The sequence below is a fragment of the Heterodontus francisci genome, chromosome 10, assembly GCF_036365525.1.
Source record: "Heterodontus francisci isolate sHetFra1 chromosome 10, sHetFra1.hap1, whole genome shotgun sequence".
In the NCBI taxonomy this organism is placed as follows: domain Eukaryota; kingdom Metazoa; phylum Chordata; class Chondrichthyes; order Heterodontiformes; family Heterodontidae; genus Heterodontus; species Heterodontus francisci.
Window position 1 is genome coordinate 62,989,533 of NC_090380.1, and position 24,010 is coordinate 63,013,542.

Below are 24,010 nucleotides of genomic sequence, written 5' to 3' on the forward strand. Positions count from 1 at the left end.
ATGGTACAATTTGTTTTTGCTCAGATTTCCAGCATCTGCAGTATTTTGCTTTTATTTTATTATGGTACAATTTAAGCTTGTTATGGAGAAAGAAATAGACAAGTTGCAAAAAAAGGTTTTGGATTGGGGGACAGCGAATTTTAGTAAAATAAGGCAGGATCTGGCCAAGGTAGACTGGAAAGAGTTACTTGTCGGGAAATCTATAGAAGAGCAGTGGGGGGCATTCAAAAAGGAAATGAGGAGGGTACAGGCCCAACATGTTCCCTCTAGGGTAATAGGTAGGAGCAACAAGCCCAGAGAACCATGGATGACCAGAAACATTCAGGGTACGATGAGAATGAAAAGAGAGGCTTTTAGCAAAAACAAGGAGAGCAAATCAATGGAAGCATTAGTGGAGTACAGAAAGTGTAGGATCCATTAGGGACCAAGGGGGAAATTTGTGGGTAGAGCCAGAGGACATTGATAGGGTGTTGAACGAATACTTCACATCTGTCTTCACCCAAGAGAATGAGGATGTAGATATGAAACTTGGAGAGAGAGACTGTGAGATTCTTGAGCAAATTGTCATAGGGAGTGACAAGGTATTAGAGGTTTTGGCAGGCTTAAAAGTGGACAAATCTCCAGGTCCGGACGATTTGTGTCAAAGGGTGCTGTGGGAGGCGAGGGTGGAGATTGCAGGGACTCTGACCCTAATTTTTAATTCCTCTCTGGCCACGGGGGAGGTGCCAGAGGACTGGAGAACAGCTAATGTGGTCCCATTATTTAAGAAGGGTTGTAGATATAAGCCAGGGAACTACAGACCAGTGAGTCTCACGTCAGTGGTAGGGAAACTATTGGAGAAAATTCTGAAGGAGAGAATCTATCTCCACTTGGAGAGGCAAAATTTGATTAGGAATAGTCAACATGGCTTTGTCAGAGGGAGGTCATGCCTAACAAATTTGATTGAATTTTTTGAGCATGTGACCAGGTGTGTAGATGAGGGTAGTGCAGTTGATGTAGTTTACATGGATTTCAGCAAAGCCTTTGACAAGGTCCCACATGGGAGACTTATCAAGAAAGCAAATGCACATGGGATACAAGGTAACTTGATAAAGTGGATTCAAAATTGGCTTAGCTGTAGGAGACAGAGAGTGATGACAGACGGCTGTTTTAGTGACTGGAAGCCAGTGTCCAGTGGCGTACCACAGGGATCTGTGCTGGGTCCCCTATTGTTTGTCATTTATATAAACGACATAGATGACTATGTGGGAGGTAGGATCAGTAAGTTCGCGGATGACACAAAGGTTGGCCGAGTGGTTAACAGTGAGGTGGAGTGTCTTAGGTTACAGGAAGATATAGACGGGATGGTCAAATGGGCAGAAAAGTGGCAGATGGAATTTAACGCTGAAAAGTGTGAGGTGATACACTTTGGAAGGAGTAATGTGACACGGAAGTATTCAATGAATGGCCTGACACTGGGAAGTTCCGAGGAACAAAGGGACCTTGGCGTGTTTGTCCATAGATCTCTGAAGGCAGAAGGGCAGGTTAATAGGGTGGTGAAAAAGGCATATGGGACACTTGCCTTCATCAATCGAGGCATAGATTACAAAAGCAGGGAGGTCATGTTGGAGTTGTACAGAACTTTGGTAAGGCCACAGCTGGAGTACTGTGTGCAATTCTGGTCGCCACATTATAGGAAGGATGTGATTGCATTGGAGGGGGTGCAGAGGCGATTCACCAGGATGTTGCCTAGGATGGAACATTTAAGCTATGAAGAGAGGTTGGATAGGCTTGGGTTGTTTTCGCTGGAGCAGAGAAGACTGAGGGGTGACCTGATCGAGGTGTACAAGATTATGAGTGGCATGGACAGGGTGGATAGGGAGCAGCTGTTCCCCTTAGTTGAAGGGTCAGTTACGAGGGGTCACAAGTTTAAGGTGAGGGGCGGGAGGTTCAAGGGGGATTTGAGGAAGAACTTTTTTACCCAGAGGGTGGTGACAGTCTGGAATGCCCTGCCTGGGACGGTGGTAGAGGCAGGTTGCCTCACATCCTTTAAAAAGTACCTGGATGAGCACTTGGCATGTCACAACATTCAAGGCTATGGGCCAAGTTCTGGCAAATGAGATTAGGTAGACAGGTCAGGTGTCTTTAATGCATTGGTGCAGACTCAATGGGCCGAAGGGCCTCTTCTGCACTGTATTATTCTGTGATTCTGTGACCTAGGTGTATATGTGCATAAGTCATTGAAGGTGGCAGGATAGGTTGAGAGCGCGGCTAATAAAGCATACAGTATCCTGGGCTTTATTAATAGGGGCATAGAGCACAAGAGCAAGGAAGTTATGTTGAACTCGTATAAGACACTAGTTCGGCCTCAGCTGGAGTATTGCATCCAGTTCCGGGCGCTGCACTTTAGGAAAGAGGTGAGGGCATTGGAGAGAGTACAAAAAAGATTCACAAGAATAGTTCTAGGGATGAGGAATTTCAGTTCTGAAGATAGATTGGAGAAGTTAGGACTGTTTTCCTTGGAGAAGAGAAAGCTGAGAGGAGACTTGATAGAAGGGCACAGATTTAAAGTATTTGGTAAGAGAAGTAATAGTGACATGAGGAAAAACTTTTTCATGCAGCGAGTGGTTAAGGCCTGGAATGCGCTGCCTGAGAACGTGGTGAAGGCAGGTTCAATTGAAGCATTCAAAAGTGAATTAAACAGTTATATGAAAAGGAAGAATGTGCAGGGTTCTGGGGAGAAGGCAGGGGAATGGAACTGAGGGAATTGCTCTTTCGGAGAGCCAGTGTGGACACGATGGGCCAAAGGGCCTCCTTCTGCACTGTAACGATTCTGTGAAATGTTCTAATGTATGTGCATCATATGAGGTTATGCAATTCTGGAGGATTAGGACTCTAGAGCATCAGCCAATGCAAATTTCTGACTCATTGGCACAAATGCAGTGGCACTCACCACTAGGGAGTTTTGGGATTGATATAATTAATTTGTCCAGAAATATGTGAATATACTGGTAAAATTGTAAAGAATGGCCTACACCTAATTTGAACCTACAGATCTCTTGAGATCTGGAGGCAATTTTATCCCCAAGACCAGGTGGGTTTGGATTGAGTGTAAAGTATTTTAAAATTTCAAACCCAACTCCAACCCGGCCACTTCTGATTTCAATGTAGGTGGGTTGAAACATGCATGTTCAATCAGCTCGAGGCGGGTGGGTCACTGAAATTTTTTAAGGAGACTTTATGCCTCCATTTTAACAGGATTTCATTTATAAATAATGTTGGCTGGGTTTCATGGGACTTATAAAAGGTAAGGTGATAAAAAGAGGCAAGAGCCAGATCCATAAGGTGAATGTCTTTGCAGCACTGCTTGAGGGCCAGGAGTAGGAATGTTTCCTCTGGCTCTGGCAAGCTTACCTCTTTAACCCCCACAACAACCTCTGACCATGCAATCTCCGATTTCACGCACTCCATCACGATCTCCAACTCCCACGCCACTCTCCAAACTCCACCACCACCTGTGATCTCCTACTTACATGGCATCCGTTCCTCAGCTGCTTTCCCATCCAACAGGCCTCCAGGCTGTCAATATGGCTGGCTATTAGGAGGGAAACATACTGAAAAGTTTTAAAAGGCATCCTGCAATTAAATCTTCCATTTCCTGTCTGTAATTCCTCACCCACCACCACACCCGTTCCCCCACCCCCCTCACCCAAAACAACACCCCACTCTCTTCACAGGTCCCAGTAAATATCAGGGCCACTGTGTTCAAAACCACATTTTCTATTCCTATCAAGTATGGATAATTTAAATAGCTAGACTGGATATTTTTAGTGTTTTTAAAACATCCTCTACTAAACCGATTAAAAACATTAAAGATGGAGGCAGCAACTACTGCTGCAGACTGAAATTGAATTTCTTAGTTAGCTCCAAACAAGATCTAAAATTTTATGGAATCTTTTTGGCAAGTTTAAAATTAAAATGAAACCTGTCTGCACCATTACTAGTTCCACGAGTTCTCTCCTCCATTAATTCCTACTTAAAAGTTGTAGGTGCCGTCTTTTGGAAAAGATGTTAAACTGAGGTTCCATCTGCCCTCTCAGGTGGGTGTAAAAGATCCCATGGCACTATTTCAAAGAACAGCAGGGGAATTAACCCCGGTGTCCAGGTTAATATTTATCCCTCAACCAACATCACAAAAATCAAATTACCTGGTCATGAACACATTGCTGTGCACAAATTGGCTGCTGCGCTTCCTACATTACAACAGTAACCACCTTCAAAAGTACTTCAATGGCCATAAAAGGCTTTCAGATGTCCGATGGCCGTGAAAGAATCACAGAATTGTTACAGTCCAGAAGGAGGCCATTTGGCCCATCGTGTCCACACTAGCTCTCTGTAAGAACAATCCCTCAGTTCCATACCCTTGCCTTCTCCCCATAAGCCTGCACATTCTTCCTTTTCATATAACTGTCCAATTCCCTTTTGAATGCTTCAATTGAACCTGCCTCCACCACGTTCTCAGGCAGCGCATTCCAGGCCTTAACCACTCGCTGCATGAAAAAGTTTTTCCTCATGTCACTTTTGCTTCTCTTAACAAATATTTTAAATCTGTGCCCGCTCATTCTCTCTATCTACTCTGTCCAGGCCCCTCATAATTTTAAATTCATCTACCAAATCACTTCTCAGCCTTTTCTTCTCCAAGGAAAACAGTCTTAACTTCTCCAATCTATCTTCATAACTGAAATTCCTCATCCCTGGACCCATTCTCATGAATCTTTTCTGCACTCCCTCCAATGCCCTCACGTCTTTCCTAAAGTGCGGAGCCTAGAACTGGACGCAATACTCCAGCCGAGGCCAAACTAGTGTCTTATACTAGTGTCTTTCTTTTTACTTGGAATTGGACTTATATAATAGTACAACGAATATATAAATGCACAGTAGATATGAGGAACACTGTCAGTGTTTGTCTTTAGCGCATAAATACAAAAGGCTGAAGCACAAAGAGTTAAAGCTGCATAACCCACACAGCGACCCAGAGGAATACATCGACCACCTGAGAAACAGCTACCCGTGTATAATTGCAAAGGGGGCAGCAGCTGCCCGGCGGGAGCACCAAGAGGAGGCGGCACCTGCCCGGCGGGGGAGCACCAATAGGGGACGGTACGTGCCCGGTGGGAGCACCAATAGGGGGCGGCACCTGCCCGGCGGGGGAGCACCAATAGGGAGCCGGAGGCTGATGAGCCCGCCCCTTTGTGACGTCACACGCCACATCCGGTGCTGTAAGCGGAAGAGCGGTTTTGCTGCAGGTGAAGGCCTTAGCAACCAGGCCTTGGTTGTAAATAGACATTGAGCAACACGCGCCTCACAGCGCTCAGCTAGACTGGGCGAGGATGTGGGTGTTCACCGACTGCTTCCCATGATTCACCTTCAGTTGCTCGCAGCTCTTTATTTTCGTCTGAGGAGGAGGAGGAGATGTCACTAATTTTAGGAATGCCAGAATTGTAGCACAGTTACTGATCTTGGTTTAAAGGCATAGAGAAGGGGGAGGAGGTGCCCGAAGTGCAGCAGCTGAGCAGAAAAAGGACCAATTTCCTCCAAACAATTCCTGGAAGGAGCCACCGTGGGTAAGTATGAGGATGGATGGATGGGGGGTGGCGTGGGGGCAGTACATGAGGGAGGCACCAAGATTCACCGGTCCGCCTGGGGCACTGATCTATCAGCAATGCAATCATTATTATTTTCATGGTCACTAATACTTAACAGCTTTAGCACTTTCCCAACCCTCGCTGTTGCTGTCAGGATTATCATTGAAACATAAACCATTGCTATCACAATCATTTACATCACTGTCATTACAACAATAACTTAGTTATTTAACACCTTTAATAGAGTCATAGAGTTATACAGCACAGAAACAGGCTCTTCGGCCCATCGTGTCTGTGCTGGCTGTCAAACACCTAACTATTCTGGTCGCATTTTCCAGCATTTGGCCCGTAGCCTTGTATGCTATGGTGTTTCAAGTGCTGAGCTAAATACTTCTTAAATGTTGTGAGGGTTCCTGCCTCTACCACATCATCAGGCAGTGCGTTCCAGATTCCAACCACCCTCTGGGTGCAAATTGTTTTCCTCAAATCCCCTCTAAACCTCCTGCCCCTTACCTTAAATCTACGCTCCCTGGTTATTGACCCCTCCACTAAGGGAAGAAGTTTAACCGATCAATGCACCTCATAATTTTGTATACCTCAGTCATGTTCCCCCTCATCCTTCTCTTTTCTAAGGAAAACAACCCTAGCCTTTTCAGTCTCTCTTCATAGCTGAAATGCTCCAGCCCAGGCAACATCCTGGTGAATCTCCTCTGCACCCTCTCCAGTGCAATCACATCCTTGCTATAGTGTGGTGACCAGAACTGTACACAGTACTCCAGCTGTGGCCTAACTAGCATTTTATATAGCTCCATCATAACCTCCCTGCTCTTATTTTCTATGCCTCAGCTAATAAAGGCAGGTATCCCATATGCCTTCCTAACCACCTTATCTACCTGTGCTGCTGCCTTCAGTGATCTATGGACAAGTACACCAAGGTTCCTCTGACCTTCTGTACTTCCTAGGGTCCTACCATCCATTGTATATTCCCTTGCCTTGTTAGTCCTCCCAAAATGCATCACCTCACACTTCTCAGGATTAAATTCCATTTGCCACAGCTCCGCCCATCTTACTAGCCCATCTATATCGTCACGTAATCTAAGGCTTTCCTCCTCACTATTTACGACACCACCAATTTTCGTGTAATCTGCGGACTTACTTATCATACTTCCTATATTCACATCTAAATCATTTAACAGACACTACAAAGAGCAAGGGTCCCAGCACCGATCCCTGTGGTACACTACTGGTCACAGGCTTCCACTCGCAAAAACAACCCTCGACCATTACCCTCTGTTTCCTGCCACTAAGCCAATTTTGGATATAATTTGCCAAATTGACCTGGATCCCATGGGCTCTTACCTTCCTAACCAATCTCACATGCGGGACCTTCTCAAAAGCCTTACTGAAGTCATGTAGACTACATCAACTGCTTTACCTTCATCTACACATCTAGTCACGTCCTTGAAAAATTCAATCAAGTTAGTTAGACATGATCTCCCCCTGACAAAACTGTGCTGACTATCCCTGATTATTCCCTGCCTCTCCAAGTGGAGATTAATCCTATCCGTCAGAATTTTTTCCAATAGTTTCCCAACCACTGATGTTAGACTCACCGGCCTGTAATTACCTGATCTATCCCTGCTGTCCTTCTTGAATAATGGTACCACATTTGCTGTCCTCCAGTCCTCTGGCACCTCTCCCGTGGCCAGAGAGGATCTGGAAATTTGTGTTAGAGCCCCAGCTATCTCCTCCCTTGCCTCACGTAGCAGCCTGGGATACATCTCATTTGGGCCTCGGGAATTATCCACTTTTAAGCCGGCTAAAACAGGTAATAGTTTATCCTTTTCAATGTTAATATGTTCAAGTATATTGCAATCCCCCTCCCTGGTCTATGCACCTACAATGTCGTTCTCCACAGTGAAAACAGATGAAAAGTAATCATTTAAAACCTCACCTATGTCCCCTGACTCCACACACAGATTGCCACTATGGTCCCTAATGGGCCGTACTCTTTCCCTGGTTATCCTCTTGCCCTTAATTTATTATAAAACGCCTTAGGATTTTCCTTTATCTTGCCCGCCAATGTTTTTTCATGTCCCCTTTTCGCTCTCCTAATTACTTTTTTAAGTACCCCCCTACACTTTCTGTACTCATCTAATGCCTCCGCTGTTTTTAGTGCTCCGAATCTGCCATAAGCCTCCTTATTTTTCCCTGATCCAATACTCTATATCCCTTGACATCCAAGGTTCCCTGGACTTGATGGTCATACCTTTCACCTTAACGGGTACATGTTGGCTCTGAACCCTCACTATTTCCTCTTTGAATGACCCCCACTGGCCTGATGTAGACTTTCCTACAAGTAGCTGCTCCCAGTCCACTTTGGCCCGATCCTGTTTTATCAAATTGAAATTGGCCTTTCCCCCAATTCAGTACCTTTATTTCTGGCACATCTTTGTCCTTTTTCCATAACTACTTCAAATCTTAGAGTTATGGTCAATACCCCCAAAATGCTCCCCCCACTGATACTTTTACCACTTGTCAAGCTTCATTTCCTAGGATTAGGTCCAGTACCGCCCCTTCTCTTGTAGGACTTTCTACGTACTGGCTCAAAAAGCTCTCCTGTATGCATTTTAAGAATTCCTCCCCTTTTAAGCCTTTTGCCCTAAGACTTTCCCAGTTGATATTAGGTAAATTGAAATCCACAGCTATTATTACCCTATTATTTTTACACCTCTGAGATTTGCCTACATATAGAGTCATAGAGAGATACAGCACTGAAACAGGCCCTTCGGCCCACCGTGTCTGCCGACCATCAACCACCCATTTATACTAATCCTACATTAATCCCATATTCCCTACTATTCTCCTACCTACACTAGGGGCAATTTACAATGGCCAATTTACCTGTCAACCTGCAAGTCTTTGGCGGTTGGAGGAAACCGGAGCACCTGGTGGAAACCCACACGGTCACAGGCAGAACTTGCAAACTCCACACACAGTACCCAGAACTGAACCCGGATCGCTGGAGCTGTGAGGCTGCAGTGCTAACCACTGCGCCACTGTGCCACCCCTTCCTCTATCTGTTCCTCTATCTCTCCCTGACTGGAGGCATGTAGTACACGCCCAGCCAAGTGATTGCCCCCCTTTTGTTCTTAAATTCTACCCATATGGCCTCATTTGAGGAACTTTCTAAGATATCATCCCTCCTTACTGCAATAATTGACTCCTTGATCAAAAGTGCAATGCTACCTCCTCTTTTATCCCCCTCCCCTATCACGCCTGAAGATTCTATACCCTGGAATATTGAGTTGCCAGTCCTGCCCCTCCTTCAGCCATGTCTCTGTGATAGCAATAATATCATAATCCCATGTGCTAATCAATGCCCTTAATTCATCTGCCTTATTAGGAAAACATCTCCAGGTGTTTCACAGGAATGTTATTAACAAAATCTGACATTGACCCACATGAGATAATAGTACGGGTGACCAAAAAAGGGTTTTCCTTTTAAGTTTCAGCTTTACAACCATACTCTCCCTAAACACAAAGACTTTTATTTCTCAGAAGCATGCTTGCAGGTCTTGGGAATAATGTTGCCAGATCGCTAGTTGACATCATTTATGTTTGGAACTGTGACGGTATCTGATCATCTTTGAAGTTCCAGCATTCGTTCCTGATTATTGAAAACAGTCTTGGCAGGGGAAGAGGTTTAAACTGAGAATTCCAGAGTTTATGGCTTAGACAGCTGTAGACACAGCTGGTAGTGGTGGAGCAATGAAAATTGAACAAATGCAAGACGCCAGATTTGGAGAAGCTCAGACATCTTGGACAGTTGTAGGGCTGAACGAGATTACAGAGATAGGAATAGTTGATTGAGGCTATGGAGAGATTTAAAAACCAAGGCGAGAATTTTAAAATTGAGGCATTGCCATACCAGAAGCCTATACAGGTGAGCAAACAGACCAGCAATGGATGACTAGGTCTTGGTGTGTGTTTGGATACAGGCATCAGAGTTTTGGAAAAGCTCAAGTTTATGGAGGGTACACAGTGGGAGGTGGACCAGGATAGTATTGGAATTGCCTAATCTTGAGTTAACAAAGGCACCAATGAGGGTTTCAGCAGTAGATGAGTTGATGCAGGGGTGGAAACAGGTGATGTTACGGAGTTCAAAATAGTCGATCTTGGTGATGGAAAGAATATAGAGTCGAAAGCTTCCTTCAGGGTTAATTAGGATGCCAAGGTTGTAAACTGTTGGGTGCAGCCTCAGAATATGGCTAGAGAGATGGATGGAGTCAGTGGCCAGGGAACAGAGTTCTTGGCAGGAACTGAAAACAATGGCTTCAGTCTTAATGTTCCGTTGGAAGAAATCGTAGCTCACCTAGTACTGGATATCAGACGAACAAGGTGATGGTAATCAGAGCAGTAGAGGGGTCAAAATAAGTGGTGATATGGTAGAGTCATTTATGGCAGTGAAGGAGATGTGCAGGTGGAATCTGTTATGTTTTTGGATGATGTTGCTGAGGGGCAGCATGTAGTTGAGAAATAGGTAGAGGCCTGCTCAGGTTGGGGAAAAAAGAACCCAACCGGACCACAGCGGACCTGAGCCCGACCCAGCCTGGGTCCCTCCGATTTTGCCCCGAGCCCACCCGAACCTGCTCCGGTTTGACCCGACTCGAGCCCGGCCAACCATCCCTTTACTTAACCTTCTGACTGGGAAGTTCCACGAAGCTGCAGCGCATGAGTGATGACATCACAGTGACATCACTCGTTCACTGCACAGACTCAGTTTCGTCCTGGACTCCCAGCTCAGGTAAGTTTTTTTTAATTTCAATACTTACCAGAAGAGCACTTACCGTGTGTCCAGCCCGACCCAACTTGACTCGGCCTGAACCAACCCGAGCCCAAAAGCCATACCCTGAAGATGGGCCCGTCCCAACCCGAACCCGACACATGGATGAGCCGGAAGAGATGTGATTGCACGAGATTCACTTTTTTGCTAGATACCATTAGTATCATTCTCGCTGTGACGGCCATCGGTACCCTACCTGTCAAGATCAATATTATAATTACCATTGTCTGTATCATTCTTATTATTGTAACCATCATCATCATTACTCTTGCCATTCTTGAATCAGTAATATATTATAAATATCTTTAAGTTAGGTGAAAACTGGATGATTTATTGAAGAGTTTTTCACTCGCAGTGGTCAACTAACAGGTGGAGAAATTTATTATGACTCTCAGCTGGTGATAACTTATCTAGTTTAGAACACTGATAAAAAAATTTTCAACGAAGGAAAAAGACAAGTATTTGTGCAGTTTTAATAGCTCGAGAATGTTTTAGGAAACTGCCTGGGAATGTCACTTTGTCACTATGATGCGTCATGTCAATAAAAATACATATTTTTAAATATGCTGGTGTCTCATTGCACTGGTACTGAGCAAAAAATAGTTTGCAACCCCATTTTAAGTGTATATATGTGTGTATATTTAATCAATGATTCATGTTTTAATGTGTCAGATCTGACAGCTGTGGGTTTGACAGACATTATCTGATTATCTACCCTTTTGCTTCAGGCTGCATGACATTGGTGGAAATATTTGTGACCTTGATGTTGATGGTGATGAATGATGACGGTGTCAAGTCCCTCCAATAACATTCACTGATTTGTGGGAAATTATAATCTGTTTCTTTGTGTTCCTATGTCAAAAGAATAACCCTAGCTTTAATAAGTTCATTAGGTTTACAATCAGTACTTTATCTCTGTAATCTTCTCCAGCCCCACAACCCTCCGAAGCTACCAACGCTCCTCTAACTCTGGCCTCTTGACTGTCCCCAATTTTAATCGTTCCACCATTGGTGGCTGTGCCTTCAGTTGCCTGGGCTCTAAGTTCTGGAATTCCCTCCCTGAACCTCTCTACCTCTTTCTCCTCCTTTGGGCGGCATAGTGGCGCAGGCTAGCACTGCAGCTTCACAGCTCCAGCAACCCGGGTTCGATTCTGTGTACTGCCTGTGTGGAGTTTGCACGTTCTCCCTGTGACTGCGTGGGTTTCCTCCCGGTGCTCCGGTTTCCTCCCACAGCCAAAGACTTGCAGGTTGATGGGTAAATTGGCCATTGTAAATTGCCCCCAGTGTAGCTAGGTGGTAGGAGAATTGTGGGGATGTGGTAGGGAATGTGGGATTAATGTAGGATTAGTATAAAATGGGTGGTTGATGGTTGGCACAGATTCGGTGGGTCGATGGGCCTGTTTCAGTGCTGTATCTCTAAATAAAATAAATAAATAAGACACTCCTTAAAGTTACCTCTGACCAAGCTTTTGGTCATCTGCCTTAATATCTCTTTGTGACTTGGTGTCAAATTTTATTCTACAATGCAGCTGTGAAGCATCTTTGGATGTTTTATTATTGTAAAGCTGGTATATAAATACAAGTTGTTTCTCAAAAATTCCACTATACTGTTATGACTAGGTGAGGAAGGGGTCTCAGGCTCCCTTTCACCCTTCTCTGGTTTGATAGCAACAGGGTTTATTCTTTTAACACAGTGGTTTAGCTTACCACCTCAGTGAGCACTTGCTCACTGTTCCCCTAATTATAATTGAAATGAACCAATCAGACAGGTTTTCTTGAGTTTAAACAAGAGAGATGTACGTTTATTAACCTTATCACTCTAAACCGTTAACATTACTAAAATATGCGATGCATCCATGCTCACATTCATAGGAGAGGCACGCATACACACACACACACAAATAGATACAGAGGGGGAAAACGATTTGGGAGGTTGAAGTAAGGTCCATAATAAATGGAATTCAAATACTGAGTTTCAGTGTCCTTGGTTGAAGTTGAAGTCCTCGCTGGGCCACATGCACAATTCGGGCTTGGTTCTGGAAGGCCGAAGAGAGACTTTATCAGTCCTCCTTGTTGATAACTGGGTGGGTCTGTAGGTTTGAGATTTAGCTGAGGCTCCCCTGTGACTGCTGGAGAGGGAGATACAGAGAGAGGTGTTGTTTTCTTCCTTGGAGTTACTGTCTTTCTTCTGAGGCACATTTCACAATCTCGAGAGTTATACACGCAGGTATGTCATGTGGCCACCTCTTTGTTCATAAACAAGTTTCTGGAAGGTTATATTGAAATTCAAAGTTCTTCTCTCAAACTGTGCAAGCATACTTGATGGGTGGGGGGGGGGGGGGCGGGGGGGAAGTTTGGCTCTTTCAAAGTCAATGGGTATCGATGGCTTTTAACAACCAATATTGACAAAATCCATTTTAGGTAATTGAATCAGAGCGCACCCCTATTGTTCTGGCTAGACTGGGTAATTACTCTGTCTCTCAGCCGGCCTTTGGCTTCTCGTATGCAAATTGTGCGTGGCCATCTTTAGCTGCTCTGTTCTGCTTTTTAAAAGTCATTAGTAATAATGTCCAGTAAAAGGTCTCAGGCAAAGTTTCATAGGATAAAATTAATATTTTCCATTTGCATGTGGGTTTTCCATCACCATACTAATTCTATAATGGTGTGATGATGGCTGTGATCTTTTAATGATATTGATTAGTAGTGACAAGAATGATGTAAATAGGATGAATCATTGCTAGCAGTGAGTTATATGCCAAATATTTCCACTTACCAGATTGATGACTTCTGATTGAGAAATTCTTGAATGAGTTATCCAGTCAGCTTTGTTTTCTGAGATATTTGTAATATATTGCTGATGGCCGCATCATATCTTCTGTCTTTGTCTGACCAGGCTTCCTATTTGTATTCCCCACCATGGCAAGCTAGATTTTTTACAAAGATTGTATTAATGCTTCTTATACAGCAATAAATTGGCCAGTAACCACAAAATGGTCATTCCTGGTGTCTGCAAAACATTTTTTTCTGCTAAAGTGCTATGGACAAACTTTAAAAAAAATATCCTTCCAATGCATTCACGTTACAAACTGCATCAAACCTTTGAATCGACCTACAATGGCCAGTTGTTAATGTGATGAATTACATCATTATTATATATCATTCAGTCATGATAAATAATAAATACACATTTTAATTAGATCCATTGTAATATATCCTAGTGTGTGCCAGGGTGCTTCTGTTGGTGATCTCTGCCGTGGACCCCACTGGGGTTTGTGGGGACCCAGGAAGGTGATTCATTTTACATACCTTTCAAAGGGGGCTGAAATTTTCTTCTGCAGTTCAAGCCTGAAGCCCCAACTGGTCTCACATGTGGTCTTCACTTCCCAGTCCACCTGCTCATACCATATTCTACTGGTGGCGATATGCCCACCACTTGAGACTCTTTGGGCGCAGGTACTTCCGATGTTGGAAGGCTCTGCACCATTTTCTACTGAACTTGCAAGGGCCTCGTAGAAGTTCTGAGATCCAGGGTCTGGTGTAATTTGCAGCCCTTCTGCACACTCCTGCCAGAGTTACAGTGGGAGCGTACTGGGAAGGCTGTAGATTTTTGGCTTTGTATGCTGGTAGTTAAATTCCTGATAGTGTAGAATTAGCAAAAACTCTTAAGGTAAAATTATTTTATATATAAAATCTATATCTGTAGCTGAGATGAAAATTAATTAAATATACTGAAAAGTAATGTGACTGTTGATTTTTTAAAAGTTTGTGCACAAGTGACATGATATCAAAGTATAATATGTTCAATTCTATCTCCTTTTAAAGCTGTTACTGGGTTCAGCAAAATTTTCAATGGCTATTACTGATTTGTATGGATTTTACTGTGGAATTTAAAATGGGAGAGAGTTCCGTTTAATTCAGTAACAAAACCTGCTCTCCTCTAAGAGAAAAAAATCAAATTAAATCAAGTTCCAATACAAAACAGTAGAAAAGGATGCATCTAAAAATTGAACATATAGAAAAGCAAAATGCTTCAGTTGCTGGAAATCTAAAATAAAAACAGAACGTGCTGGAAATAATCAGCAGGTCTGGCAGCATCTGTGGAGAGAGAGAAACAGAGTTAATGTTTCAGATTGATGACCTTTCATTAGAACTGGAAAAGGTTAGAGGTATAGCAGGTTGTAAGCAAGTACAGAGGCAGGGAGAAAGAGGGTGGGATTTGCAGGGAAAGAACAAAAAGGCAGGTCTGTGATAGGATAGAAGGCAGGAGAGATTAAATGACAAAAGGAATGATGGTGCAAGACAAAAGGAGATGGTAATGGACAAATAAAACAAAAGGTGGTTCTAGGGGAGGTGTAAATGGGAATAGCGGAATCATTGCCAATAGCTGCCATCTGAAAAAAATGAAGGCATCTGTTATGACCTGAATTGTTGAATTCATTGTCTCTGGAAGGCTTTAAAGTGCCTAATCAAAAATTGAGGTTCTGTTCCTTGAGCTTGCATTGAGCTTCAGTTGGAACAGTATAGGAGGCTCAGCTCAGAGAGGGGTGGAAGCAACTGTAAGCTCGGGGTCATGCTTGTGAACTAAATGGAGGTGTTCCACAAAGCTGTCACCCAGTCTGCATTTGATTTCCCCAAAGTAGAGGAGGTAGCATTGTGAGCAGTGAATCTAGTTTGCTAAATTGGAAAAAATGCAAGTAACTTGCTGTTTCACCCGGAAGGAGTATTTGGGACCCCACTCCCACTCTGATCTCTCTATCCTTGGCCTCACACTGGACTGATGAAGCTCAATGAAAACTTGAGGAACAGCACCTTTATCTTTCGATTAGGCCCTTTGTAGCCTTCTGGACTCAACTTTGAGTTCAACAATTCCAGATCATAACCTCTGTCCCTATTTTTTTCAGACATCAGCTGTTGGTAATGTTATTTTCCATTCACACCTTCTGTTGTTTTCTTTGCTTGTCCCATCGCTGTCTCCTTTTGCCTTGTGCCATCATCCCTTTTGTCATGTGATTTATCCTGCCTTCCATCCTACCACAGACTTTTGTCTTTCCGTTGCCTTAATTCTTGCCTAAAACCTGTATAACCTTTCTAACATTTTCTAATGAAAGTTCATCAACCTGCAACATTATTTCTATGTCTCTCTTTATAAATGCTGCCAGATCTGCAGAGTATTTCCAGCATTTTCTGTTAAATATACATAGACTGGTGTATGTGTATGAAAAATTTGAGCAATAAGTAAAGATTTTTGAACAAAACCCTCTTTTAAAGATATTTATAAAAATAAGGCACATATAAGGCAAATAAAAGCTTTAATTATTGCAGAAGAAATTTAGAGCTGTTATTTCCAACCTGTTGCATTTAGGTATATAAGTCATGGGCAGCTGTTATGCACTGTCTGATAAGTAGCTCAGTACATCAGTGACAGAGTTCTGGGAGAAGGCTTGCCTTCTCATTCTGGCATTCAGTGCTACTGGAAGAGTGAGAGGGAGGAGAATCATTTGTCTGCCTTGTCTGACTCCAAAACTGGTAAAAGTGATTCCAATGAGTTAAGATTCTGCACAAACATTAATGTTGGTTTCCATTATGTGCCGCTATGCTGATTTCATTCTTTTATATAACCTTTGTGCTAACTATGGGATTGAAATCATGAATCAGTGTATTACAAACTAACCGAGCATCTGATGCCCTGTTAGCTCTGGCTGGTTATGATGAAGAAGAAATCGGTTATGATGAGTCAAGTTTTGCAATTTACTTTATGTATGGAGCAGCAGCATCTGAAACATTCTGAGATTACTGTCATGCAAGTGTATACATGCAAAATACCTGGATCTCCATGCTTTAATAGTTTATAGTGTACTTAGTTGTACAAGTTGCAGACATGCAGCAATCTGGCAGAATGAGAGTGATTGATAATCAGTTAGCAGATACTGAATATGCATCATGAGGAACAGGAGGTGAATACTTCTCAGTGAATGTGCTTCTACACAACACGTAATGTCATGATTTGTAAAAGATGATTTCTATGAGTTTACAAGTGCTGCTGCTACAGTATAATGTGACATTAGTTAGAAAAATAAACATGCTACTTCACATCAATTTCATTTTTTGATATTTAATTTTCTATTTCAGTGGCTAAGCAATGTATGTTATGGTATAGTCAATTAAAGACCGCAAAGTACATTTATTGTACAGCAAAGGTACTCAGTATGACTTTACTAGAAAGTTGCAATTGCTGAATGGTTATATAAAAACATAAAATTGAGACCTCTTTATAATATGTTTCATGCATTTTTCTTATAAAGTAAGGCAGAACTTCCACAAGAGTATTCTTGAATTTCTTAATTTTTATATTGGCTTTAGTGACAAGTATGCAATCCATTTACAATTCTGGTTTAATACCATTGCGAGACTTGCGCACCATAATTTACAATTTGGTTATAGAAATGCTCATAGTGAAAACATGCAGTAATTATAGATGTAATCTTTAAATCTGTTATGAAGAAAAGTTGAAAGTTATTATTCCAATAGGAAGATTGGTAAATGTGTTTCTAAAACATGTTTTACTTATATAATTTCATGGGGAAAACTGGACTTTTTTTTTATTCTACAATTTCATTCCCAAGTAACTTTCTATTGGTTAAACTTTGTAAGAAAGCTGAGCTGATATATTTTACCTCAGAATGACTTGTGTTGTTGTATGTCCCTCTCTGGGTAATATAGGACAATCGAGAACACTTAGACTTTGCTTATGATAAAAGGTCTAATAGCTGGGAAGAGTACATGAGGTGGTTACCAACGTAGTCATGGACTTTCTTTTTGCTGAATGGCCCATAGATAAAAATGTGGTCATTAACAGTTTAGCAAATCCAGTTTTAATTTATAAATTGGTTGCAGTACTCAATTCAACAGAAAAACTGTTGTCTCCTATTGCAGCAAAACATTTATAGCACCACTGATCAGTCAACAGGTGCTCTAGGCCAAACCATTTACTGATATAGTTGTAGTTTGGAATTGGATGGGCACTGTGAACTTATAAAGAGTTCACTTATTCTGCTGGTTTTCATTTGTTAAAAGTGACACAAATAGCACTATAATATGGGACACAATTGTGATTTAGCTTCTAAGTGCACTAAAGTCAGATATGCAAGGCAACGTGTGAGGTAGATTTGCATTGCTTAGATTTCCCATTGCTATTTTGTAGCTCCAGCTTACTGCAAAACTTAGCTTTAAAACTGCCAGGCAACCCTTTCCATACTTTGTGACCCAATCTTACATTGTCCTAATGAAGGTGCTGGGGAATGGAGCACTTTCCATTTTAGACATGTTGCATCACCATCAAGCATGACTAGATCAAGTATAGGACATTTGAATGCAGAATCCAGGTGTATCATCCCTTCTGGTTGGTAGGTGCAAATCTGTAAAAAAGAAGATAGATTTAGCCATCGTCCAGTCACATTCTCTAAATTTCTTCGAGATCATTTAAATTCTGTATTTTTGTAGATGTGTTTACACAGAGCTGTCTCTCCACTGTCTGAACTGTGTTTCAGCCCTAATCTCAGAAAGCATGCTCTACTGTTCTGGCATGGTATGTTTTTCTGTTCACAACAATTGAGAGATTTCTGAGTGACACAGCCAACCAGTACCCCAGTCTTGTGCTGTTGGTCCATGCTAACTAAGAATTCATTTCAGACTGTCCAAGCTCATTTGACACAGCATCCATGCAGTCAGCAGATACTCATACCATGATCCTGGGGGTGGAGTCAAAGTTGGGACCTAGAGTTGAAAGACCAGTATCTAACCCATGCACCATTCAGTTCGCCTGATATTTTTATTGTTATGAGAAAGTGAACATCCCAAATACTCTCCCAACAATTAAAAAGTATTTACATGGAGAGCAGAACTCTGTCTATGAACTCAGTTCGTAGCACTCCTGCCTGAGCCATAAGGGTCTGGGTTCAAGTCCCAATCCAGGGAGTGGGTCTTGAAAAATGGGTGGTTGTTGGTCGGCACAGACTCGGTGGGCCGAAGGGCCTATTTCAGTGCTGTATCTCTCTATGACTATGAATCAAGGCTGACGCTCCAGTGCAGTATTGAGGGAGCGCTGCACTGTTGGAGGTGCTGTTTTTCAGATGAGATGTTAAAGTGAGACCTCATCTGCTTGCTTGGATGAATGTAAAAGATCCAATGGCACTTTTCGAAGAAGAGCAGGGGAGTTATTCCCGGTGTCCTGGCTAATATTTATCCCTCAATCAGCATCACAAAAACAGATTATTTGGTCATTTATCACATTGCTGTGTGCATACTGGCTGCCACATTTCCTGCATTACAACAGTGACTCCACTTCAAAAAGTACTTCATTGGCTGTAAAGTACTTTGAGACGTCCGGTGGTCATGAAAGGCGCTATATAAATGCAAGTCTGTCTTTCCTTTCATACTCCTTTTGTCACTGAACTCTGCAATCTGCACTTGTCAGATCCAAACTGCATTGCTATCACATTCTCTGAATACCAGATTTTGGAGCAAAAGCTGTAGTATAACTGTACCTTTTAAATTGTACACGTGTTTCCTTCTGCTATCCAATAGCTCACAAATTAAAGCTCTATTACCTTTCTTAGAAGCAAATACTTTGTAAAGGAAATAGTAACTGATTATTTTTGATTTAATATTGTGTGCAGAGTATCTGATTCAATTGTGTTTTATTAAAATGTAAAAGAACATTTTTATTGATCAAAATGCATTTTAAAGGTACAGACGTGTTTCAAGGATGGCATTATTTCAAGCTCTGGCAGGGTAATCCGTTACTGTAGTCTGCTCAGACTATTATCCAATTAAAGCAGCTTCTGTTGCAAGGTTCAGTTACTTCTCAGTAATCCATTAAACCACCACTGTTACAATAATACAATAACCCTCCATTTAACCCCTGCTTATTTACTTCCTTTTTATAATTGAAAACTGTAATTAATGAAGTAAATTTGTTTAAAAGAATTTGTACTTAAAGCATGATTTACTCTGAAGCCCTTGTAAAATTCAATCATAATTCAGTCTCATCTTTTAATTGTAATTAGATCAGCTGGAATCGAGATCATGGGCCTATTTGACAAACTAGCTGGCTGGCTTGGTCTAAAGAAGAAGGAGGTTCACGTGTTGTGTCTGGGGCTGGACAATAGTGGGAAAACAACTATAATTAATTGCCTAAAGCCTTCAAACGTAAGTTTTTTTAAAAATTGTTTTTGACTGGTATATGCCAGTAAAATGAAACCAAGTTAGTACCAGTCTATAACAAACCTCTAACTTCAAATCATAATCACTTATTCTTACAGCTTTCTCTTCTGTATTGAAATAATTTTATTTCCTTCTATGCCTTCTGTTGTATATGTTTTACTCCTCTACTCCTCTTTCTACTTATGCTTTCTTTAATAATCTCTCTTGTGACTTTCCCATTTTTGTTTGTTTCTTACTTCCTGTACTTTAATTTGATTTTTTAAAATTTCTCTGCTTCATACTCCACTGTCAACCTTGGTTGAATCAAAAGGCTATGGATTCAACCCTCACTCTAGGGGCGTAAGTACATAATCTGGGCTGAGACTCCAGTGCTGCACTGTTGGAAGTGCTGTTTTTCGGATGAGACGTTAAAACCTCCTGATCTGCCCTCTTGGGTGGGTGTAAAAGATCCCATGGCACTATTTTGAAAAAGGAGCAGACAGCTTCTCCCCAGTATCCTGGCCAATATTTATTCCTCAACCAACATTAAAACAGATTATTTGGTGATTAGTACATTGGTGTTTGTGGGATCTTACTGTGTGCAAATTAGCTGTTTGTTTTTTTTTTACATTACAGCAGTGACTGCACTTCAGAGATATTTAATTGGTTGTAAAGTGTTTTGTGACTGTCCTGAGGTAATGACTAATTGCAACATCTTTTCGCATTTCCTATTTTCTGTTATTATTTCTCCGTCATCGCTAGTCCTCTGGTTTCCTTTCCCTACCTCTAACCTTCTGTATCTTCTTTCACTATTTATGCTTGGATCTCTCTAAAATAAGGCATAAAGAACAGTTGAGAAATTGGTGTTTATGCTGTCTGATGCTTTGTTTTCTTGCTACTTTTCCATATTTTTGAAATAATTAAATACTTCTCATGCAAATTTAAATTGGAAATCTTAAACCCAGTGTAAAGTGTTGTTATCTATTGTGGGAAAACAAAAGAGTACTTTCACATTTATCAGTAACCCCAGTCCTAACTGTCCAGGTTTTGGCATTTCTGCGCTGAAAATTAAGTACCATCAAAATGAGATCTCAGTTCAAATAACATCCTTTGTCTAGTTTTGCACAGGAAGGGAATGATGAATGTGAGACACACATTAGTTCTATCTACCAAATAGTTTACTTTTAATTTTTTCCCTTCCTATTCTGAGGCTGCTGATTCTTATTGAAGTGCCAGCAGCTCTTGGGTAACAGAGTTCATCTGTTGCTTCGTCCAGGTGACCAGCCTTTGTGTATGAGCCTCAGCGGTGATTTCATTGGGCTATTCCATCATCTGAGGCATCACTGACTCACCTAATCTTGTCATCACCTTGTGGGTGAAATTCTGACTTTTTAGTTTTAGCAAAGAAGTAGACACAAGTATTAAGTGGTGGAGCCCTTGGTGGTTTTCCTCCCCAGGCCACGGATCCTGCAGCTGCCAAGACCAGTGTGTGAAATAATTAATATTGAACTGTAGGATTTTTAATTGATGAATAATCTTTTGATTCTATCTGCACTGAAACATTATCCTATTTAATGACAAAATCACATCGAAACATATATAAGATAAATATAAAAGAATGTTTCATTGTTTATTCATTTCAAATGTTATACTGTTTGGTATGATACTGAAATTCTGTAGTTTTACATTATAGTGGTGCCCTATCCAATTGTAATCCAGTTGCAATAAGAGTGGCAAAATATGAATTTACTCTGTCCTATAGCAAAGATGTATAGTGTAAAAATCTATTTGAATTTCAATGCAGAATCTTATCTAGGATTACTAGGATATACAGCACAGAATCAGTCCATGCCAGCATTTATGCTCCACTTGAGCCTCCTCCCTTGATTCCTCATCTAACTCCATCCACGTAACTCTCTATTCCCTTCTCCCTCATATGCTTGTCTACCTTCCCTTTAAATACACCTATACTATTTTCTTCAACCACTCCCTGTCATAGCAAATTCCACATTCTCACCACTCTTTGAGCAAAGAAGTTTATCTGAATTCCCGATTGGATTTCTTGGTGACTATATAATATTGATGGCCTCTAGTTAGGTTCTCCACCACAAGTGGAACAATGGGCTGCATTTTCACCATGGAGGCGGGAAACAGAAGATAAGCTTGTTTTCGGGTCAGAAACCCGCCTCCAGTGGGAAACTGATTTAAAGTTAAGATTTTTCACATGAGCCGCCCTTAACTGGTATGGAGACAGCTTTCCTGCCCAATTAGAGCCAATGGGGGCAGGAACAGATGAACTGTGGACTGATGTAGACTCCCCATGGCTGCCATCACTCGACAGCTGGTTGTCTTAAGGGAGGTATCTGCTGATCGTGCCAAAGCCTTCCACAGCACCAGAGAGAAGCAAGATGTTAAAGGAGAGCAGGAGGCCTGGCATCCTGGGGAGGGCTGCCCCTCGCTTTATCGATGCTGACCTGGATCTAATGCTGGATGCAGTGAGGGAGAGGAGAGAGGTCCTCTTCCCAGAGGTTGGCAGGAGGAGGCCTCCTAGTCATGTAGCAGGAGCACCTCTGTTGAGCATCATCTCCTTCCACCTCCTGTTCCTCCTCCTCCTGCTCCTCCCCCGATGAACTGTCTTCCAGGGCCTCGCCATCCTCAAGGCCCACAGCTCTCTGGCAGGCTGTATTATGGAGAACATAGCAGACCACCACAATCAGTGAAACCCTCGCAGGTTTTAGAGGGTACAACCCTACTGGTCCTGACACCAGAATTGCATCTTCAGAAGCCTGATGGCCTGCTCAGTGGTTGTCCTACTGAGCAGCTGACATTGGTTATATCACCTCTGTCTCTGTCTGGGGCTTTTGTAGAGGGATGAGTAGCCATGTCTTCAAGGGATATCCCTTGTCCCCTGGGATCCATCCAAGCACGTCGAGTGTTGGAGTGAAGATCTGAGTCAGCGTGTGAGGCCCTGTCTGTCATGAAATGAATGTACGGTCCAGCTCCGACAAAGAGGGCATCAGTGACCTGCAAGATGCAGTGGCGTGCAGCCGCTTGCGGGATACCATTAAGATCCACAGCGGATCCTTGAAAGGTGCCAGAAGCGAAGAGGTTCAAGGCCGCAGTGACTTTGACAGCAACTATGTGGGGGGGTAGGATCAGTAAGTTCGCGGATGACACAAAGATTGGCCAAGTGGTTAACAGTGAGGTGGACTGTCTTGGGTTACAGGAAGATTATAGACAGGATGGTCAAATGGGCAGAAAAGTGGCAGATGGAATTTAACGCTGAAAAGTGTGAGGTGATGCACTTTGGAAGGAGTAATGTGACACGGAAGTATTCAATGAATGGCCTGACACTGGGAAGTTCCGAGGAACAAAGGGACCTTGGCGTGTTTGTCCATAGATCTCATGAGGCAGAAGAGCAGGTTGATAGGGTGGTGAAAAAGGCATATGGGACACTTGCCTTCATCAATCGAGGCATAGATTACAAAAGCAGGGAGGTCATGTTGGAGTTGTACAGAACTTTGGTAAGGCCACAGCTGGAGTACTGTGTGCAATTCTGGTCGCCACATTCTAGGAAGGATGTGATTGCACTGGAAGGGGTGCAGAAGCGATTCACCAGGATGTTGCCTAGGATGGAACATTTAAGCTATGAAGAGAGGTTGGATAGGCTTGGGTTGTTTTCACTGGAGCAGAGAAGACTGAGGGGTGACGTGATCGAGGTGTACAAGATTATGAGGGGCATGGACAGGGTGGATAGGGAGCAGCTGTTCCCCTTAGTTGAAGGGTCAGTTACGAGGGGTCACAAGTTTAAGGTGAGGGGCGGGAGGTTTAAGGGGGGTTTGAGGAAGAACTTTTTTACCCAGAGGGTGGTGACGGTCTGGAATGCCCTGCCTGGGAGAGTGGTAGAGGCAGGTTGCCTCACATCCTTTTAAAAAGTACCTAGATGAGCACTTGGCACATCATAACATTCAAGGCTATGGGCCAAGTGCTGGCAAACGGGATTAGGTAGACAGGTCAGATGTCTTCAATGCATCTGTGCAGACTCGATGGGCCGAAGGGCCTCTTCTGCACTGTATTATTCTGTGATTCTGTGAACTGGCACGGCGTGGCGACCAGCGTTGCAAAGTGTGAGGTCTTCAGTGATGAGGGAACAGATGTCTGTCATCTGGAGAGTTGCAGTGTCCTGTGGCACTGGGTCTCGTTCATCTCCAGGTAGCTCCGTTTTCGGCAGTAGATCCTGTGGTGTGGCTATGGCATACATTGTCTTCCTGCCCCTCATTCCTCTCCCTTGCCTTCCTGATGCTTGGGCTTCCACCTTTCCTGCGGAGAGTGTTGCCCG

General features: G+C 42.6%; 1 protein-coding gene across 3 annotated transcripts in view; it reads left to right on the forward strand.

Moving 5' to 3' along the window:
• Window positions 1-5,252: 5,252 nt before the first annotated feature.
• arl6 (ADP-ribosylation factor-like 6) overlaps window positions 5,253-24,010 on the forward strand; it is a 56,419-nt gene continuing 37,661 nt past the window's right edge. For all 3 annotated transcript variants that reach the window (XR_010975821.1, XM_068040608.1, XM_068040609.1), the window contains exons 1-2: window positions 5,253-5,603; window positions 19,536-19,677. Coding sequence is in view for 2 of the 3 variants with exons in the window: in XM_068040608.1 (XP_067896709.1) it covers window positions 19,555-19,677 (123 nt within the window). In the remaining variant the exon portion in view is untranslated. The remainder of the gene's footprint in view (window positions 5,604-19,535; window positions 19,678-24,010) is intronic.